The following is an 18,664-nucleotide window of genomic DNA, read 5'->3' on the forward strand; positions in this document are numbered from 1 at the left end:
CAGCAAGTTTGCTGATGACACTAAGCTAGGAGGAGTGGCTGACACGCCAGAGGGCTGTGCTGCCATCCAGAGAGACTTGGACAGGCTGGAGATTTGGGCAGGGAATAACTTAATGAAATACAACAAGGGAAAGTGTAGGGTCCTACATCTGGGCAGAAACAACCCCAGGTTCCAGTATAGGATGGGGAGCTACCTGTTAGAGAGCAGTGTAGAGGAAAGGGACCTGGGGGTCCTGGTGGACAGCAGGATGACCATGAGCCAGCACTGTGCCCTTGTGGCCAAGAAGGCCAATGGCATCCTGGGCTGTATTAGAAGGGGGGTGGTTAGCAGATCGAGAGAGGTCCTCCTTCCCCTCTACTCTGCCCTGGTGAGACCGCATCTGGAATATTGTGTCCAGTTCTGGGCCCCTCAGTTCAAGAAGGACAGAGAGCTGCTGGAGAGAGTCCAGCGTAGGGCAACTAAGATGATTAAGGGAGTGGAGCATCTCCCTTATGAGGAAAGACTGAGGGAGCTGGGTCTCTTTAGTTTGGAGAAGAGGAGACTGAGGGGTGATCTTATTAGCGTTTATAAATATATAAAGGGGGAATGTCATGAGGATGGAACCAGGCTCTTCTCAGTGGCGACCAGTGATAGGACAAGGGGTAATGGATTCAAGCTGGAACACAAGAGGTTCCACTTAAATTTGAGAAGAAACTTCTTCTCCGTGAGGGTGACAGAGCACTGGAACAGGCTGCCCAGGGAGGTTGTGGAGTCTCCTTCTCTGGAGACATTCAAAACTCGCCTGGACACCTTCCTGTGCAACCTCGTCTAGGTGTTCCTGCTCCGACAGGGGGATTGGACTAGATGATCTTTTGAGGTCCCTTCCAATCCCTAGCATACTGTGATACTGTGATATAAAAATGAAAATTAAACGTTTGATGAATAGATAAAAACAATTCCAAACAAACCCTGAAATGTAGTAATTCAGTTCAGATTAATAGAATTATATAATGCAAAGTGCTCAAATTTTGTTTGTCATAAGTATAATTGGGTTGGTCGTTTATATTGGTCTTTAGAGTTGATGAATACCTATTTTCCTGTGTTTTTATCAGTAAGTTCTGAATGGTAATTCTGTACATATGCTGTTGCATTTCACCTTATTCCTTACAATAGGATACATTAAGAAATAACACATAAGGGTTTTGATGAGAGTTGTTGAATCCTGAAACTCAATTTATTTACTTCAAAGAAATATTTACTGCTATGACTAGCAGATTATCAGATGTATCAAAATTTGAGAACTTGTATCTGTTACCAGATAATGTGTGAATATCTATTGATTAACATCTTGAGAGAGTTTTCTCTTCATGTTTCTAATTCCATATGACAGTGTGTAAGACAAAACACGTGATGCAAGCAGTAGTTAAAGATAGGACTACATTTTAAAATCTGTGTGCATGTGTAGATGAGGATCAAAGTTAAGGAAATGTTTCACCCTCAGGTGTTAGGCTTTTTTCTTTTTCTAACTTGATTTTGACAATTAGCTCAATTTTTAGCATTGGGAATGAGTCAGTTGCATTATTTTCTCTTACTTCAGCCTCTGTGCCAATCAGTAGCCGTATCAGGTATTGCCTTTTGGGCTACACACGTTTTTAATAGTTACATGCGGTAGTCTCTATCAGAGCAATACAGTTCACATATCTGTTCTCCTAGTTGTCACCAATGGTATAGAGTTATTCAGGTTAGAAGAGACCTTGTGAGTCATCTCATCGACCCTCTACTCAAAACAGGCTCAACATTACATTCAAACAAGCTTAACAATGACTTTTATTCTGCACCCTATTAGTCATTATTTTAAATAATTGATCCAACAAAAATAAGCATATTCTTATCTAACATCCTTGATTAAAATTAAAACTTAGGGAGGCCAAGTTGTGTGTGTTTTTTTTTTTTTTTTTTCAAAGATTATTCTTCCTTCTTAATTATATTTGTTGATATGTCTTTATGGATATGTTTGACTTGTATGGTCTACCAACTACAAAATATTTTTCTTGTCTCTTCACTATTTTCAAGACAGCAGAATCTACTACAAAATGTGTCCTTTGTGTTTAACGTTTTCAAACCCTTTATAGCAAGATACAGACTTTGTGCAATTGAGGATATATGACAGAGATGTTCTTGATAGTACTGTTAGATAAAGTATGATTCCTGGATGAGCTCTTTCTGGAGTGAATCCTAAGAACCCCTGTTTTGTCAAGGAGTCCTTTTGCTGTCATCCAAAACTTCTTCTCTGGTTGAGTAGTGTGGTAAAGGAATTTTGCATTAGTATCTATTTTAACAGATGGAAAACAAAACTTAAGCTTGATGCTTAGTGGTGACATAAAAAGCGGAAATATTGTGCTGGTATTGTATCTATAATACATATAAGAAATTTTAAAAATATCTAGATAGGTAAGCGTCCACAATTTAAGGTACCTAATGTACTTTGTGACACAGGTTGGATAAGACTCTATATTTTATTACCTTGCAGCAAAACCTCCTGTAGAATTGTAGAAATTTTGTTCTTTTTTTTTTTCTTTCTGTTGATAGTCAAATATAGGGCTGAAATAAGTTAAATGTATTTGTAGTCCTCAAAGAGACCGGGTATTCTAAAATTCTGAACAGGTGGCTTTCTGGCTTTGTATTTCTTGTTAACTTCAGTAATTCTAAACCCAAAGCTATTTTATCCTCAGGTACATGGAGTACCTCAATATGTTCCCAAATATTTTCAGGTTACTGTAAATATTTATTACCTTTATTACCTATAAGTAGGAAATGTACTTATTCACAATTCGGTTTAGGCTTACTTTGGAATTGTACCAGGACTCTGTAGGCTTTATACTATGAAGCGCTTTCAGCATATCCGTGCAGTACTGTATGCGCTTAAGAATTCTGTCTGTGGAGAGGAGCACTAAATTGTAAACTGTTTTTGAAGATCAATAATTTGCTTTTTTTGTTTTGTTTACACAGTGCCTTTGGTGTTACACCAACAACACTTGCATTGATTACCCTGTAAGAAGTGTTCTTCCACCGTCTTCATTATGTTCACTCTCAAATGCTCGATGGGGAGTTTGCTGGAGTAGGTACTAATTTTAATTTTGCTGTAGAGAATTATTTATGAGTATGATTAGAGTAAAGTAAGACTACCACTTACTAGAGCTGTTTCCTGATAATTTTTTTTAGGGGTGGGGGGAGGACGCAATGGTTATGATTTGGAATCATGATCCCTAATCTTTTGGACTTACAAAACAGTCATTGTTAAAGGTTCTTTGTGAACAGCCAGTATAGTTATGCTGATCCAGTGGCTTTAAAACATTTACTATGCAGAGAAGTTCTGTTGACACTGAAGTCTAGACTGGGAACCAGTGATGTTGGAATGTTCTGAGTATTTTATGTATGTAGTTAGGATTCACCTATTTCTTTGGACCTCAGAAGTATGGTTTAAGAAATAAGGTCTTTCCTTGCTGACCAAGGGCGCCCATTCCTACCTTTTTAAAAATTTCTTGTAATATCGGGCGATATGCCTGAATCCACAATTTTTATAATATATTCCAGTGGCAGCAGTGAACCAATGCTACAGGAATGGAGCCGCCCAAAAATTCTTGAATGCTGTTTTTGCTTAAACAACTGAAGAAACTGTGGTCTGTGGGTTAAAAAGGAAGCTGCAGAGCGCCATTGTAGATTGTAGTGCTGCACCATTTCACTGTTCTTAGATTTCCTTTTGCTTTGCATTTTGTATTACAAAATATGGTGCAGTGCATATGGGGTGAAATCTTTGGAGCTGTTTTTGCAATACTGTGTATACAGATCAAAATTCAGACTAGACTGGAACAGAGAGCAAATAAGACAATGGAAAGCTTGTCATATGAAATAAGAGTGTGTCTTCAGTCTAGCAAAGCAAAGGCTTGCAGCTTTCTTTGTATTGGGTCATGAACACCAGGAGGCTAAAGGACAAAAACAAGCGGGGATGAACTATCAGTGACTGCTCACTGTAAATTAAAAGAAAGTTATCACGCTTAGAGCAATGAGTTTATGGAGAAGACTTTATATTAGAATAGCAAAGGTAGGAGATTGCTATTAGAGTGGAATATGCAAGTTTCTGAATGCTACCACTTCATATAATCCCTGCAAACCGAGGGACTAGATTGGACAGTACAGAACTTTACCAATTCTTTGTTCTTAGCAGAAGGGCTCTGTTTTGTGAGAGAAAGCATTGATGCTTAGACTTTTGGAGGTTTTCAGAGCTATAGAAGGTATATCGCTTCACTGATAAGGCACACTTTTAAGGAAATTGGGCTTTCGATGTTATAGTAAATGCTGTTAGTATGAACTGTTAAGCAGACTTTTTTTCTGGAAGTGTAGTGGGTTGACTCCTGCCAACAGCTACGTACCCACACAGCTGCTCCTACCCTCCCTCTCCTGGCCCCAGGGAGATGGGGGCAGAAAATAGGAAGAACAATAGCAAGAAAACTCATGGATTGAGATAAAGGGGGTTTAAGAGGTGAAGGAAAAATGAGGAGAGGGGAAAAAAAAAAAAAAAAACAAACCCAAAAAACCCCAAGCAAAGGAAATAGCTTACCACCTCCCACAGGCAGACTGATGCCCAGCCAGTCCCCAAACAATTATGACCTTGGAAGTCAGATACCCCCTCCACATCTTTTTCCTTTACTTCAGGCTTTATTGCTGATCATGGCATCATATGGTGTGGAATATCCCTTTGGCCGGTTTGGGTCAGGTGTTGTGGCAGTGTCCCCTCCTGACTTCTCAGATCTCTTGCCTACCTCCAGCCCTACTCGCTGGGGAGAAGGAGGGGGTGGGGCAGAGAGAAGAGAAAAATCTTGATCCTCTTCAAGCCTGTTCAACAGCAGCCAAAACATTGGTGTGTTATCAGCACCGTTTTAGCCAGAAATCAAAAACATAGCATCATACCAGCTGCTGTGAAGAAAGTTAACTCTGTCTCAGCAACACCCAGTACAGAAATACATTTGTGCTATGTCCTTTTGCAAAGCAGTGATTACTGCTATCTACTGATTCTAAGGGTGTTCTTGATGGTTTACCTCTACTATAGAAATGGCTTCTAGCTTGGGCACTGTTTGCGTTTCTACACTGAATGCAGCTTAAACAGAGAATGGAACACATTCTCAACAAAAAATTAAGTGGAAAAAGAAAAAAAAAACCTGAAACAACAACCCTCCCTCCCCCCAGATATGCATTTCCTTAATAGATTTTTTTTACAAGTGATATGCAATAACATGCCATAGGGATATGTAGTCTTATCGAGACTGTCCCCTTCGGACACAGGAGAAAAACTAATTACCTTGTGAGCGTGGTGGTGTTTTTTCCTTTTTGTAAATAAAATCAAGAGGCGAGTGTTAGCTCAGTGTTGCTGAAAATGAAGGTGAATATTGCGGCTCTCAAAGTCAAAAACAAATTACTGGCTTCCAGTTGCGATTTTATGGAATAAGACATGTTGACAGATTATTAACCAGCAGTGAAGAAAAAAGAACAATATAGAAGCAATGTAATACAAAGTAGCTTAATTGTATTGTTTTTCATGCATAATAAGCAAACGAAATAGATAGTGGAGACAGGAATATAGACTGAAAACTGACAGTCTTTTTCTGCACTTTAAGTTTCAAAATACAGTTTTTTTGCTTCAATTAAATGGCATTTTAAAAAGTAAATAATATACTTAAAATTGTTTTAATCTCCATTTAGTTTTTTTACTGGTTTTATTTATTGAATAAGGTATATTTAATTGCTTGTAACTTGTAGGGGAGTAACTATGAGAAATGTGATACAGTGAAAGGTGTTACTTTCAAAATTTACATGTTCAGGATTTACTTGTGTATTGTAACTAGAAACTATGTATTAATCTGTATTATAAACTGTGCCAAATAAATTATAACACATAAGCAAAAATATTTGCTGGGATCTAATCTTTGGCAAGGCTGTGAAGGCTATGCCTTGCCCAGATGTGAGTTGGTGAGGTCTCCAGAGAAGTAACAGACTCTTTGGCTTGTGCATATGATCACAAAGGATAAAGCTTCTGAACTTCACTTCCTAAATTTGACTATCTTATCACTAGTACCCTGAAGCAGTAAAAAGTGAAAGTGCAGCCACTTTGTATCACTGCAGCAGCGTAAAGCTGCTGAATCTGGCAGAGTTCAGAGGGATTTGTGTGGGAGAAAGGAGAAGAGACAGCTTCCCTGCCCCCTCCCCCATCATGCTTTAAAATAGACGGTGTGGGGTATTTGTGGGGAGAAGAGTTTAATTTTAAATTATCTCTGTTACAACTTCCCTGAATTATTTCATTTTGTCCTTTGTTAGGTCCTTTAAATAACTCTTCAAAGTTGTGTCTATAGCTTTGCTTATATCATCCCTGTTTGCTTTCTCCTTGAACCTCGCCGTTTTCCAGAACATCAGGTTTCTGATTATTTTTTTATGAATGCAGTCCTGTCCTGGTTTAGACCAGCTACACTTATACTATATGCTGTTAAAATAATATTCTGCGCTCCATTTGTTCATCACTCTTTGGATGAAGAAGATGACTCTCTCTGGACATAGAAGATGACTTTAGGAAGTTTTATGGGGAGTTTTACCTTGGATCCCTCAAATCCTCTGACGTTGTCTTATTTCGTTTTGCTCTTTCTTAAGTAACGGCTGCATGTGATGTGTGTACACTGATGCCGCATCTTTTTTTTTTTTGTTCATGCTGTACATTGGCTAAGATTGTGATTGGGATGACAGAACTGTGGAATCACACCAGTAGATATATATCATATAAAGTGTTAAAGGATGACTTTTGATGTATGTAAAGAGCAATTTTACTTAATGTCTGTTCACTGTAGATTATGCATAGTAGCAAAATTCTAATGTGATATGCTGAGTGGTTCCACAGAATTATGTGTTTGTGTTTTCTTGGTGGTGGGTTTTTTTTTTTATATATAGAGGTGGAAAAAATACTTGGGAAGGATTATCAGAAAGACAAATGTTAATGCTGGAATCTTAACAAGTTGAATAAATTCATGTTTTTCAGTCAACTTTGAAGCTTTAATTATTGCCATAGCTGTAGTAGCTGGACTCATTCTGGTGTCCATAGCAGTCTGTTGCTGTTACTGCTGTTACTGCAGAAGGCGTTCCAGGAGGTAAATATATATATTATATATTTACTATTATATATTTACTAACTTTGTGTGTTGGTCTTCCCTACCTACCTACAACTCGTACTCTACAATATACTAAGAATCTTTTCATTTGGAAGCAATTTTGGTAACTTTGTTTTATTGAGAGACAACCAAAAAATGTGTTTAGTGACAGGCAGTATGACAGTAGAAATGATGCTGGAATGACACTGAAGTGATGTTCTTAGTGGTAGCATCATAGACACATTCTTTAAGTAAGCCAGTCCTTTACATTTCTACATTTTACACTTCCTTATTAAGTTTGGACATGAAATATTTGAGTGGCCAAATAAATACTTGTTACTTGTGATAACAGAGCAACTGACTTCTTTCAAAGCAAGCTCATGGTACAGCAAAAAGGGACCAGGTGGGTAACAAGTAACTGAGCAACAATGTCCTACAGCTCTTGGTATCTGTGCTACAGAGTTTGCTCTAGGATCTGTCAGCAGTCAGTATCTAGTGAGTAACTCTCCCAATTCAACAAAATATTCTAAATGTAAGATGTACTTTTTGCTCTAAGATACTAAAAGTGATTGTCTTATTTTCAAGTAAAGTAATGCAAAAATTAAATGTTCTTTAGATCTTGGAGGATTTGTAAAACTTACCCTTTTTTCTTTCTACTGGCTTACTCTTCTAATTGGCTAGTATCCTTCAAAGGGAGGGAAATAGTTGATGAGCAGCTAAAATAAGTAAGTCAGTGCTGCTGTGTGAAGTTATCAGTGCTTATTCCCTAATGAAACACCTGTGAAGCCTTGTTTATTGGGACAGCACAATATGCTTCCTTACATGATTGAAGCTGTAGAGCTCAGGTTTCTGGGCACTGTAGTTTTAGCTAGCTCTGTTCCTTTTGTTCTTCAGTACTTCTCATGTGAAGGAAATGTGGGCCTTATTTCTTGATATGAAATAATTTCTATACTATTTCAAGTACCTGTAGTTCATTGTTCTTGTTTGAGGGTTGTTTTTTAAAGAATTTATGCAGCTGTACAGTATTTAGTGCTGATCTTCAAGCGAGGGAAATATGGTACATGTGTGGCTTTCAAAAAAGGGGAGAACTAATTAATGTCACTTCCTTTTTTTTTTTTTTTTTTTTTCCTGAGGAAGATGCATGCACCTGTTCCACTGGTAGGTTGGTCTACCAAATCTGTCCTAGTGCAAACTTTGATAACTCTTTAGCCCTGTGCTGATAAGGCCTGAAAATGTGTAGAACTGTTTTAGATTTTATGTAAGTTCTGCGATCTCCCTCTGCAGAAGAACTGAGTAGGCCCTGTGGCTGACATGCCAACAAATAAAGCTTGATTCCTGTGAAAAGAGAGATTTGTGCCAGACTTCAGTTTCAGTAGTTAAGTCATCAATCAGAATTCTAACATCTAATTCTAAAAATAGAGGGTTAGTTGAGAGTCATCTTATGCCAGAACTCTAAAGATGTCAAGCTTAATGTTCTGATGCTCTGAGGATTTAAAGGTCTTGTCAGAGTGGGCTCCAGCTTGTTTCAGGAGGATTCAGAATGTATTATTATACTGAAGCCTGATTTATTACTGGCTTTAAACCCACTCATTCTCAGGAGGAATTCTTTTGCTGTCTGATTCCTCAGTTTGGGGACTCCTTTTCTACAAAAGAAACTTTAATTAATTGGAAGAAGAAAAACTTATAGAAATGTAATATTAGATTTGTTTTACTGACTTCTTGGGTATATCATCTCAGATCTCAGGTGTAACTTTGTTTTACAGAAGCATCAGTATTCCTTCTGGGAATTTTTAAGCTGTGGGGTTTCAGCATTTAAGAAGCCAGTACTTATCTTTTCCTTGAACACAGAGAATACTTAGGTGCATTAATCCTGTCATCGGTGATGTAGCTGGCTCACCTGAGTCCATCCATACCACAGGAATCCTAGGACTATCAGTGCATTGTTTCAGTTAATTATTCTTATCCTGTGTTTGGACGTTGGGTCTGGATCCATGTACATGAGATATAACTATTCATGAAACTACTAAATAGACTGTCTTGAACTTCTTCAGTTCAACCACTTTTTTTTTTTAGTTTTTATAATTTCAGACTTTCTGAATTTTGAAGAAAAAATTCCTTTGAAGTGTCTAGAAATATTTAATGCTTCTTTCAATTACAGAGAAGAAATACATTTTCTGAATCCTATACCAGCACTTTATTGACTTGATGGGTCAGTGTGAATTGAAACTATTGCACTGGAGTCTCCAATAAAGTAGTTTTACAGAAGGATGCCCAAGAATGGGGTCCATCTGTCAGAGAAGGGGAAGAGCTTCTTTGGTCATAGGCTTGCCAAGCTTGTGAAGAGGTCTTTAAAGTTGCTGATGGGGGGAACCTCAATCCATCCCACTTCCACCAGTTTGATGCCAGTACTAGATGCCCAGAGCCTGGAGAAGGATCACAGGTCAGCAGGAGAGCATCTGGAGTGGAGCACAAAGGAATTCCAGCCATTAGGGAAGCTTCATCAGGGGCCCAACTTAAATGCCTCTATGTGAACACATGTAGCATGGGGAATAAACAAGTGGAGTTAGAGATGTGTACACGCCTGTGGGGCTGTGATCTTACTGGCATTATGGCAACGTGGTGGGATGGCGTCTCTGACTGGAGTGTTGGAATGGAAGGATACAGGCTCTTCAGGAAGGACAGGCAGGGAAGACAAGGAAGGGGTGTTGCTGTCTATGTCAGTGACCAGCTGGAGTGCATGGAGCATTGCCTAGGGATGGATGAGGAGCCTACCCAGAGCTTATGGGTCAGGATTAAAAGGAGGGCAGGGACAGGTGACATCATAGTGGGGGTCTGCTGCAGAACACCAGACCAGGAAGACCGAGCAGATGAGGCCCTCTATAGACAGAAATAAGCAGCCTCACATTTACAAGCCCTGGTCCTCATGGGAGACTTCAGCCACCGCAATATCTGTTGGAGGCACAACACAGCAGGGCATAAGCAATCCAGGAGGTTCCTGGAGTGTGTTGATGATAACTTCCTTCTCCAAGTGATAGAGGAGCCAACGAGGAGAGGTGCTTTGCCGGACCTTGTTCTTGCCAGCAAGGAGGAGTTGGTGGGGAATGTGAAGCTCAAGGGCAGCCTTGGCTGCAGTGACCATGAAATGGTGGAGTTCAAGATCCTTAGGGCAGCAAGGAGGAGCACACAGCAAGCTTGCTACCCTGGACTTCAGGAGAGCAGACATTGGCCTCTTCAGGGATCTGCTTGGCAGAGTACCATGGAATAAAGACCTGGAGGGAAGAGGGGCCCAAGAAAGCTGGTTAATATTCAAGAATCACCTTCTCCAAGCTCAGGAGCGATGCATCCCAACAAAGAGGAAGTCAGGCAAAAACAACAGGAGGCCTGCATGGATGAAAAAGGAGCTCTTGGACAAACGCAAACACAAAAAGGAGAGGCCTACAGAGGGTGGAAGGAAGGACAGGTAGCCTGGGAGGAATACAGAAAAATTGTCCGAGCAGCCAGAGATCAGATTAGGAAAGCTAAAGCCTAGGTAGAGTTAAATCTGGCCAGGGGCATCAAGGGTAACAAGAAAAGTATGTCAGTGATAAAAGGAAGACTAGAGAAAACGTGGGCCCTCTCCAGAAGATAACAGGAAACCTGGTTACCTGGGATATGGAGAAGGCCAAGGTACTCAATGACTTGTTTGCCTGAGTCTTCATGGGCAAGGGCTCTAGCCACACTGCCGAAGTTGCAGAAGGCAAAGGCAGGGACTGGGAGAATGAGGAACAGACCACTGTAGGAGAAGATCAAGGTCAAGACCATCTAAGGAACCTGAAGGTGCACAAATCCATGGGACCTGATGAGATGCATCCTCAGATCCTGAGGGAGCTGGCAGATGAAGCTGCTAAGCCTCTATCCATCATATTTGAGAAGTTGTGGGTGTCTAGTGAAATTCCCACTGACTGGAGAAGGGGAAACATAAGCCCCACTTTTTTAAAAGGGAAAAAAGGAAGACCAGGGGAACTACAGGCCAGTCAGTCTCACCTCTGTGCCTGGCACGATAGTGGAGCAGATCCTCCTGGAAACTGTGCTAAGGCACTTGGAAATATGGAGGTGATCAGTGACATCCAACACAGCTTTGTTAAGGGCAAATGGTGTCTGACAAATTTGGTGGCCTTCCATGATGGCGTTACAGCATTGGTGGATAAGGGAAGATCAGCTGATGTCATCTACCTGGACTTGTGCAAAGCATTTGACACTGTCCCACACAACATCCTTGTCTCTAAATTAGAGAAACATGGATTTGACGGATGGACCACTCAGTGCATATGGAATTGGCTGGACAGTCGCACTCAAAGAGTTGTGGTCAACAGCTTGATGTCCAAGTGGTGAGCAGTGATGAGTGGTGTTCCTCAGGGGTTGATACTGGGACCGATGCTGTTGAACATCTTTGGTGCCATAGATGCTAGGATTGAGTGCACCCTCAGCAAGTTTGCCAGTGACACCAAGCTGTGTGGCACGGTCAACATGGTGGAGGGAAGGGATACTATCCAGAGGGACGTGGACAGGCTTGAGAGGTGGATCTGTGTAGGCCTCATGAAGTTCAACAGGGCCAAGTGCAAGGTCCTGCACCTGGGTTAGGGCAATCCCATGCACAAATACAGGCTGGGTGGAGAATGGCTTGAGAGCAGCCCTGAGGAGAAGATCTTGGGGGTTTTAGTGTATGAGAAGCTCAACATGATTTGGCGATGTGCCCTTGCAGCCCAGAAAGCCAACCACATCCTGGGCAGTATCAAAGGAAGCGTGGTCAGCAGATTGAGGGAGGTGATTCTGCCCCTCTGTTCTCATGAGACACCGCCTGAAGTACCGTACCTAGGTTTGTGGCCTTCAACATAAGAAGGACATGGACTTGTTGGAATGAGTCCAGAGGAGGACCACAAAGAGAGCACCTCTCCTATGAGGACATGCTTAGAGAGTTGGGGTTGTTCAGCCCGGAGAAAAGAAGGCTCCGGGGAGACCTTATAGCAGCCTTCCAGTACTTAAAGGGGGCCTTCAAGAAAGGTGGAGAGGGACTCTTTATCAGGGAGTGTAGTGATAGGATGAGGGGTAATGGTTTTGAACTGGAAGAGGTTAGATTTAGATTAGATATTAGGAAGAAATTCTTTACTCTGAGAGTGGTGATGCACTGGTGCAGGTTGTCCTGGGAAGTTGTGGATGTCCCATCCCTGGAAGCGTTCAAGGCCAGGTTGGATGGGGCTTTGAGCAGCCCGGACTAGTGGAAGGTGTCTCCCATGGCAGGGGCGCTGGAACTAAATGACCTTTACAGTTCCCTTCCAACCCGAACCATTCTATGAACTAGAAAAATTGTATGTGAAACACTATGTGGGTTCTGAATTACTGGGTTGTATTTAAATTACTTAAGATATTCAAAGACACGTATGGACTGATTGAGTACATGGAAAAATTGAGTTCACATTTCCAGTTCTAGTATCTGAATTTTGTATGTTAAAACACTTGACATGCTATAATTAACCACTGGATGTCACTCTTGCTTAACTTGTATGTTGGTTGCTGCAGATGTGTGGTACTCTACCCGTTTCTCTGATAGCAGGTGTGTTGATATGAATATTTACAATATTAAGCATCTTCAGACAGTGCATTCAGTTTTGAAAAATAATTAGCACCTGGAAAAGCATGGCAGGTGTCCATTGACTAATGCTGAAGAATTGTCATTAAATCTGTCAGAAAAAAATAATAGACAAATAAATATTGTTTGGCATTTGTTTTAGAGTCCTATAATTATTATATGGTCTATCTAGTGGTTAAGTGAAGCTGAGATTTCTTCAAGGCAGGTCACAAAGCTTAAGTGCATGTATTCAGTAAAGCATATCTGCACATCCAGGGCTCAGATGTGCTGTGTAGGTTCAACGTTTCCCAGAATCACACAACTGATGCACTCAGGTAAATCCTTGTTCATTCCAGAACAGGGAAAACAGCTGCCAAGACAAGTTGTGCAGAGTGCTTTCCTGGGGGCAACTTGAGATTGGATAGTGATGGTTGTTGGAAAGATAAATTGTTCTGGCATCAAAGGCTTATGAACCATCAGTCTTTTTCTAGGGGACAACAATGGACTTAACTATGCATGTGCAGTATGCTTACTCTAAAATGGGGTGTGACACATGGGGAAAATGGCAAGTAGGAATCCCTACTTCTGGAACAGCCTGCAACCTGTTGCTAAGAGGCTTTAGATTGTCCCATGGAGTCTGAAGGGCACATTGTTACAGTGGGTAATTATAAAATGTGAAAGGATAATTCTAAAAATTTGTCAATTATATTTATTCAGCAGTGAAATTTTACGTGCCTGTGAAAAAGCATCTCAGGTCAGACTATATATCCTTTTCGAAAATAAGTCAAATGACTCAACAGTGATTACCTAGCACTGCAATTGCTTTTTCCTCCTCTTATGCTTTCCTTCCCTCTTTATTTTACTAGTAGACCAGATGAAGAAGAAGAACGGCTAGCTAGAAAGAGAGAGGAACGAAGACTACAGTCTCTTCAGAGGTAAGTCTTGACAGCTTGATATATAGCTGTACACTTCCTGGTGATATAGGAGTATTTTGCCCTTCTAAGGAATACACTGAATACTAAACAAAGAGGCATTATGGAGTTAGACATGACAGTGTCAGGTTTTTTTACAGAAAGGGGCTTATTGTGAGATTTGTGAACCTGATTAGGAGCCTGTATCACCCTAAATGAGCAGGGAGTGAATAGGTCGATGCTTGCTGTGGCACATACAAGTACTCTGTGTGAGCCAAGAGCAAGCAGGAGGGATGTGTCTGAAGTCTTGCCTAGTCTCTCCTGGATAGATGCGTGTCTGTGGCATGAATTAATGCCTAAGTGAGGGTAGGATTCAGAGGTGAAAACCACTTCTTTGACCCATTTGGTAATGGGTTCTTTTTCTTTTAAAATCTGGCTGGGAAGGGTAGGGAAATTGATAGTGAGATACCTATTAGAAATCTTGCTCAGGAAATGGAAAACTTTGGCGCAGATCTCACTTTAGACTTACTTCCACATTTCCATTCTTTCTGTTAAAGCTGTAGCACAGTGTAGAAAGAAGTGCAAGTCAGCAGTGGTACAGTGCTTCTCAGAACAGCATTCCTTCGTGTGTATGTTTTTATAGCTTAGTGACTCTTTGTGGTTTTTATATTATTCTTTAGAGAAACAATTTTTATAGGTAGGACTATGATACGTCGTACAAGCATGATGTACCTTTTGAATCATACTTCCTTTCGTGGTCTTTATCTTGGAGATTCACAGTGGATTAGCTTCAGCAAGACAAGAGGAGAGCCCTAACCAAAATAATGCTAGGCTTGGAGCTGTCAGGTGTGGGTTTGCATCCCTACAGACTGACAAGGAAATTGATCCTAGGTTTGCCACTTCCTAGCTATGTTCTCTTAAATACTCAGCTGCCAAGTAACAGGTGAGCACCTTCACTGATGCCTGCTGTTTTCTCATGAACTCAGATTCGTTGTTAACGTGAGCAGGGACTGCAGGGAGCAAGGCATACTTCCAAATAAGACCCTTTGTGGAGCTTTTGCATGAAGATATTAACTTTCTCTATTATGAATGTGTATAAGAAGATAAGGCAGATAGGCAAACATGCTTGGCTTGCGTAAACATGTTATGTTTCTGACTGAGCACAAAAGTGGGAACCAAGAAGGTTCTCTTACAAATGTACCTACTGTTGCTCATATTTGACTGGCAGGAGCTGTGAGAATCACTCATCTTAACTCCATGAAAATCTGTTTTATGATTCTGAAGTGCCAGGTTATATAAGCAAATACAGCAACTGTTTGCCCTGAACCTTACAATGGTTATGGCTCTGAAGTAGGTGATGTGATATTAGGAAGCAGAATAGATTCTGTTGTTATGGGTTAAATTGAAGTGTCCTTTAGCCGTGTACAAAATTCCTAAAGTTGTTGGCAATAGAAAGAATTAGAATAGGATACAATGGGGACATCTAACAAGAAATAATTTTTCAGAGCTTGACTTAGTGCAAAGTTTGAATGGCTAGTTTTGTTTCTGTGATTGTAATTTTTTTTAGAGCTATTGCATACTAGCAATTTAATGTATCTATTTATTTGTTTTCTCCTAGCTGTGTAATAAAGTTTAGTAGTTTTTAAACTTAACAAAATTTAAACTTACCAAATTTTCTTTGTTCTGCATAAATTTCATTTTTAACAGCACAGACTTACCATTGCATTAATGTATATTCTGCACTTGTTTATGGAAGTATAAGTTCTAAAATAACTTTCTGCAGAGGGAAGATGAGAATTTAGATGTCTCCTAGTGTAGTTGAGCTAGAATTACTGTTTTGAAAATGTATATTTTTAAGTGTAATGGTGCCACTAATTTGACCCTTTAGATTGCGTTGTAAAGGCATTGTACTTCTGATGTAACTGCAAGCTGCTGATGGCAAGGGCGCTTACTTTTCTTTAATGCCCAAGGCACAATGTTCCTCAGCTCTATGCTATGCCAAATTTCTTTTGCAGAAAACAATTCACATTTCTGTGGGTTTCTTGAGGTTTTTTTTATTCTGTTCAGTGAGTTGAGTGAACAGTCTGAGCATGTATCCATAAGATTGCTGGGAGTTACAAGATGCAAGGACAGCATGAATCCAGGGATGAGAGAAAAGCAAAGAAAGCATTTATTTGTGGATAGAGTAAAAAGCAGTATTTCCCCTTTCACCATTGCAAGATAGTGTCAAACTTTATCCAAGAAGAAAATGGTTGCAAATTTGTTTTCATAAACATCTTAATTTGTGAGCTGAAAGTGTCATACTTGAATGTGTACAGAAGGGTAAGAAATAGGTGGCCAGTTTAGAAAGTATGCTTATGTATAGTCATACTTCACAGTTTCTCAGGTAAGTGATGTTGAAAACTTGCAATGGATCAGAAAAAAGGGAAATTTTCCACCTGTTAATCCACTTCTAACTACTTATGGCACAATAGGAAGAGTGCTAGTGTGAAGGTGATGGTTCTCCTGTAATGATTTTGTTCCCTTCTAAAAAGAAAAGATCCTGTGAGGAATATCAACACTTTGTTGTGTGGTTTGTTGTGGTGAAATGTACATCCTTAATACTATGATCCTAGGTTGCTCAGTTAAATCAACGCTTATCTATGTTTATTATAAAGCAAAGGAGCAGGGGATGACTATGTACCATAAACTTTCCCCTGTGATTTGTGTATTGAGTCTAAATTCTTGGTACAGTTAATCTGTAAGAAGTCTGCTACTTCTGGAGTGTAGGCTTTGGTGTGCACACACGGAGCAAGTGGTGCTGCAGCAGGCAGTTAGCAAAGCAGAGCTAAGACCAGCTCCATTCCTGAATTAAGCCTAGAAACAAGGATTGCTGGGAACAGACTGCTCTGCCAGAATGATTGCTGTAGCCTTAGAGCAGCAGCCTTCTTTCCTAGCTTGTCTCTGGAGTGTGTCTATGAAACAGATAAACTGTTCTAATTGCAGGAGAGAGCTTAGCAGCACCCCTGGGGTATTTCCCATGTTCTGAACGTGTGTACCTATTGTGTGGGTGGCTGAGGAGGGATTGTTAGGGTCATGGGAAAACGTGAGGAGTAGGCTACTTCCAGCACCTCACTCTACCTACTGCTTACTTTCTGTAAGTCCTTAGGAGGATGAATTTCTAGTAGCAGGCTGTAGAACAGATTAGTAGTCTCAACAAGCCATTTTTGACCAGCAAACTGCAGGGGAAAACACTGTATTGTACTTTGTGGTCTTTCCTCTCTACAACCTATGAAGTCTTTGCATAGTTTCTGAAAATAGCTGCATAGATATTCAGATAAATAGTGTGGGAGGAAAATAGGTACACCATTGACCTGATGTCACTTTGGTTCTTTGTTTGATTTTTTTTGATTTTTTTTTTTTTTTTTCCTCTGTGGGATACAGCTACTTCATGTACAGATAGGTGTTCAGATCAGTTGGTAATGGAAGGAGAACAGGACTAGTCTGAGCTTCATTTCATGGTTCCATTAGTGAATGGTAAAAACAAAGGAAGGACGCCCAACTTGCATCGTATGTGATTAATGTAACCTTCAAGATAATTGCAGCACCTGGCATTTTTTTTTTGGCTTTTTGGGGCACACAGTAAATGTCTGCTTTGTAAGATTAAAATTTGTTTGTGTTAAGTGTCCGTTATAAACTGAATTTTATGAAGTGTCTTTTTGGAATGCATAAAAGACAGTTAGAATGAAGAGTAAGGGTAATGACTTTGGCTCTCTTGTCTTCAAAAGGAAGAAACTAGCTGTCACTTCACTGAGAAGGTTGAAAATCACTGCTGAAATGTACAGTTTGCACTTACAGTGAGGGGAAGTAAACCTGGAGTTCAGATTTTGACTAAAAACACTGAAAGAAAACAGGCATCTTACTGCATAGCTTTAGTCCTTTGTTCGACTTCATGTCATCTCTAACATGAGAAATATTTTTTAAACATAGCATCAAATAGTGATTCTTTTTTGGTACACTCATTTAAGTATTTACAGCTGCAAATACACGGTACATTTATATGTTAGATTTATGTAATTTATAAACCATGATACATATGTTAGAAGTTGATAAACCGATGAAAAGCAATGAGATAAAGTGCCAAGGGTAATTTGGTAGTGTAATGGTAAGGGAGAGTAAGGGGGATTGGGGGAGCAGAGAAAGAAAGGATTGAAGTATGGAAAATCACGTGAATTGTTAGTATTAGGAAAAATAATTACTTGGCTTACAGCGGTGGGGACAACTTGCGTGAAGAGCCAAGAATTTAGCATACAGAAGATGGAGTAATAGCAGTAGCATTAAGAAACGGAACTAACTCAGAAGTGACTTCAGTTGATCATAACGTAAGATGTGAACAGTGCAGCAAACCACCTCTGGGTGGCTGATTCAGTGACTGACTGTTCAGAATTGTCTGGTTCTTCTCAGTTGACATACACTTAAGCCTTATTTACTGTACAGGGATTTAGTCATGGGTGATGTGATGTGATATGATATAGTTGTGGCCTCCTGTCAAAGTTTGAATGTTTCACAAACATTTAATATTTTTATCCTTCAAACTTAATGTAAGAATTGTAGATGTTTGGTGGTTTTTGCATTGAGTAGCCTAGGGAGGTATTCTAAAGTGTTTCTGAGGTTTAAGGCCTACACAGACTGATTTTTATTTATTTATTTATTTTTCCACCCCCTTGACCTTCTTGTGCAGATACTTGGTGCTTTCTGTGTTTAGGGCAGATTCAGACTGACTCCTGAGATAGTGAGATTTCAGTTGAAACTGCAGCAGTGAGTCTCCATTATTTCAAACAGGGTATGCAAAGCGGTCAATGAACATGCCATTAGTATCGCCAGTAAAAAAAAACCCTGGTTTGAGGTCACAATGTCTCCCATAAACTATACAGAAATAAGGACTGACTAATTTATACAGCAGAAAGCTGCTTTAAGCAGAATCTCTCTATTCTTTTCCTGAG

The 18,664-nt window shown here is 40.0% G+C and overlaps 1 protein-coding gene across 1 annotated transcript in view; it reads left to right on the plus strand.

The window, feature by feature from the left end:
• The window catches only part of PTTG1IP2 (PTTG1IP family member 2), a 35,016-nt gene that overhangs the window by 6,477 nt on the left and 9,875 nt on the right, over positions 1-18,664 (plus strand). Inside the window, exons 3-5 of the mRNA XM_082499026.1 lie at positions 2,989-3,097; positions 7,058-7,166; positions 13,638-13,706. Of these exons, the coding sequence (XP_082355152.1) occupies positions 2,989-3,097; positions 7,058-7,166; positions 13,638-13,706 (287 nt within the window). The remainder of the gene's footprint in view (positions 1-2,988; positions 3,098-7,057; positions 7,167-13,637; positions 13,707-18,664) is intronic.

This window comes from Vanellus vanellus, assembly GCF_965231255.1.
Source record: "Vanellus vanellus genome assembly, chromosome: 2".
NCBI classification, from domain to species: domain Eukaryota; kingdom Metazoa; phylum Chordata; class Aves; order Charadriiformes; family Charadriidae; genus Vanellus; species Vanellus vanellus.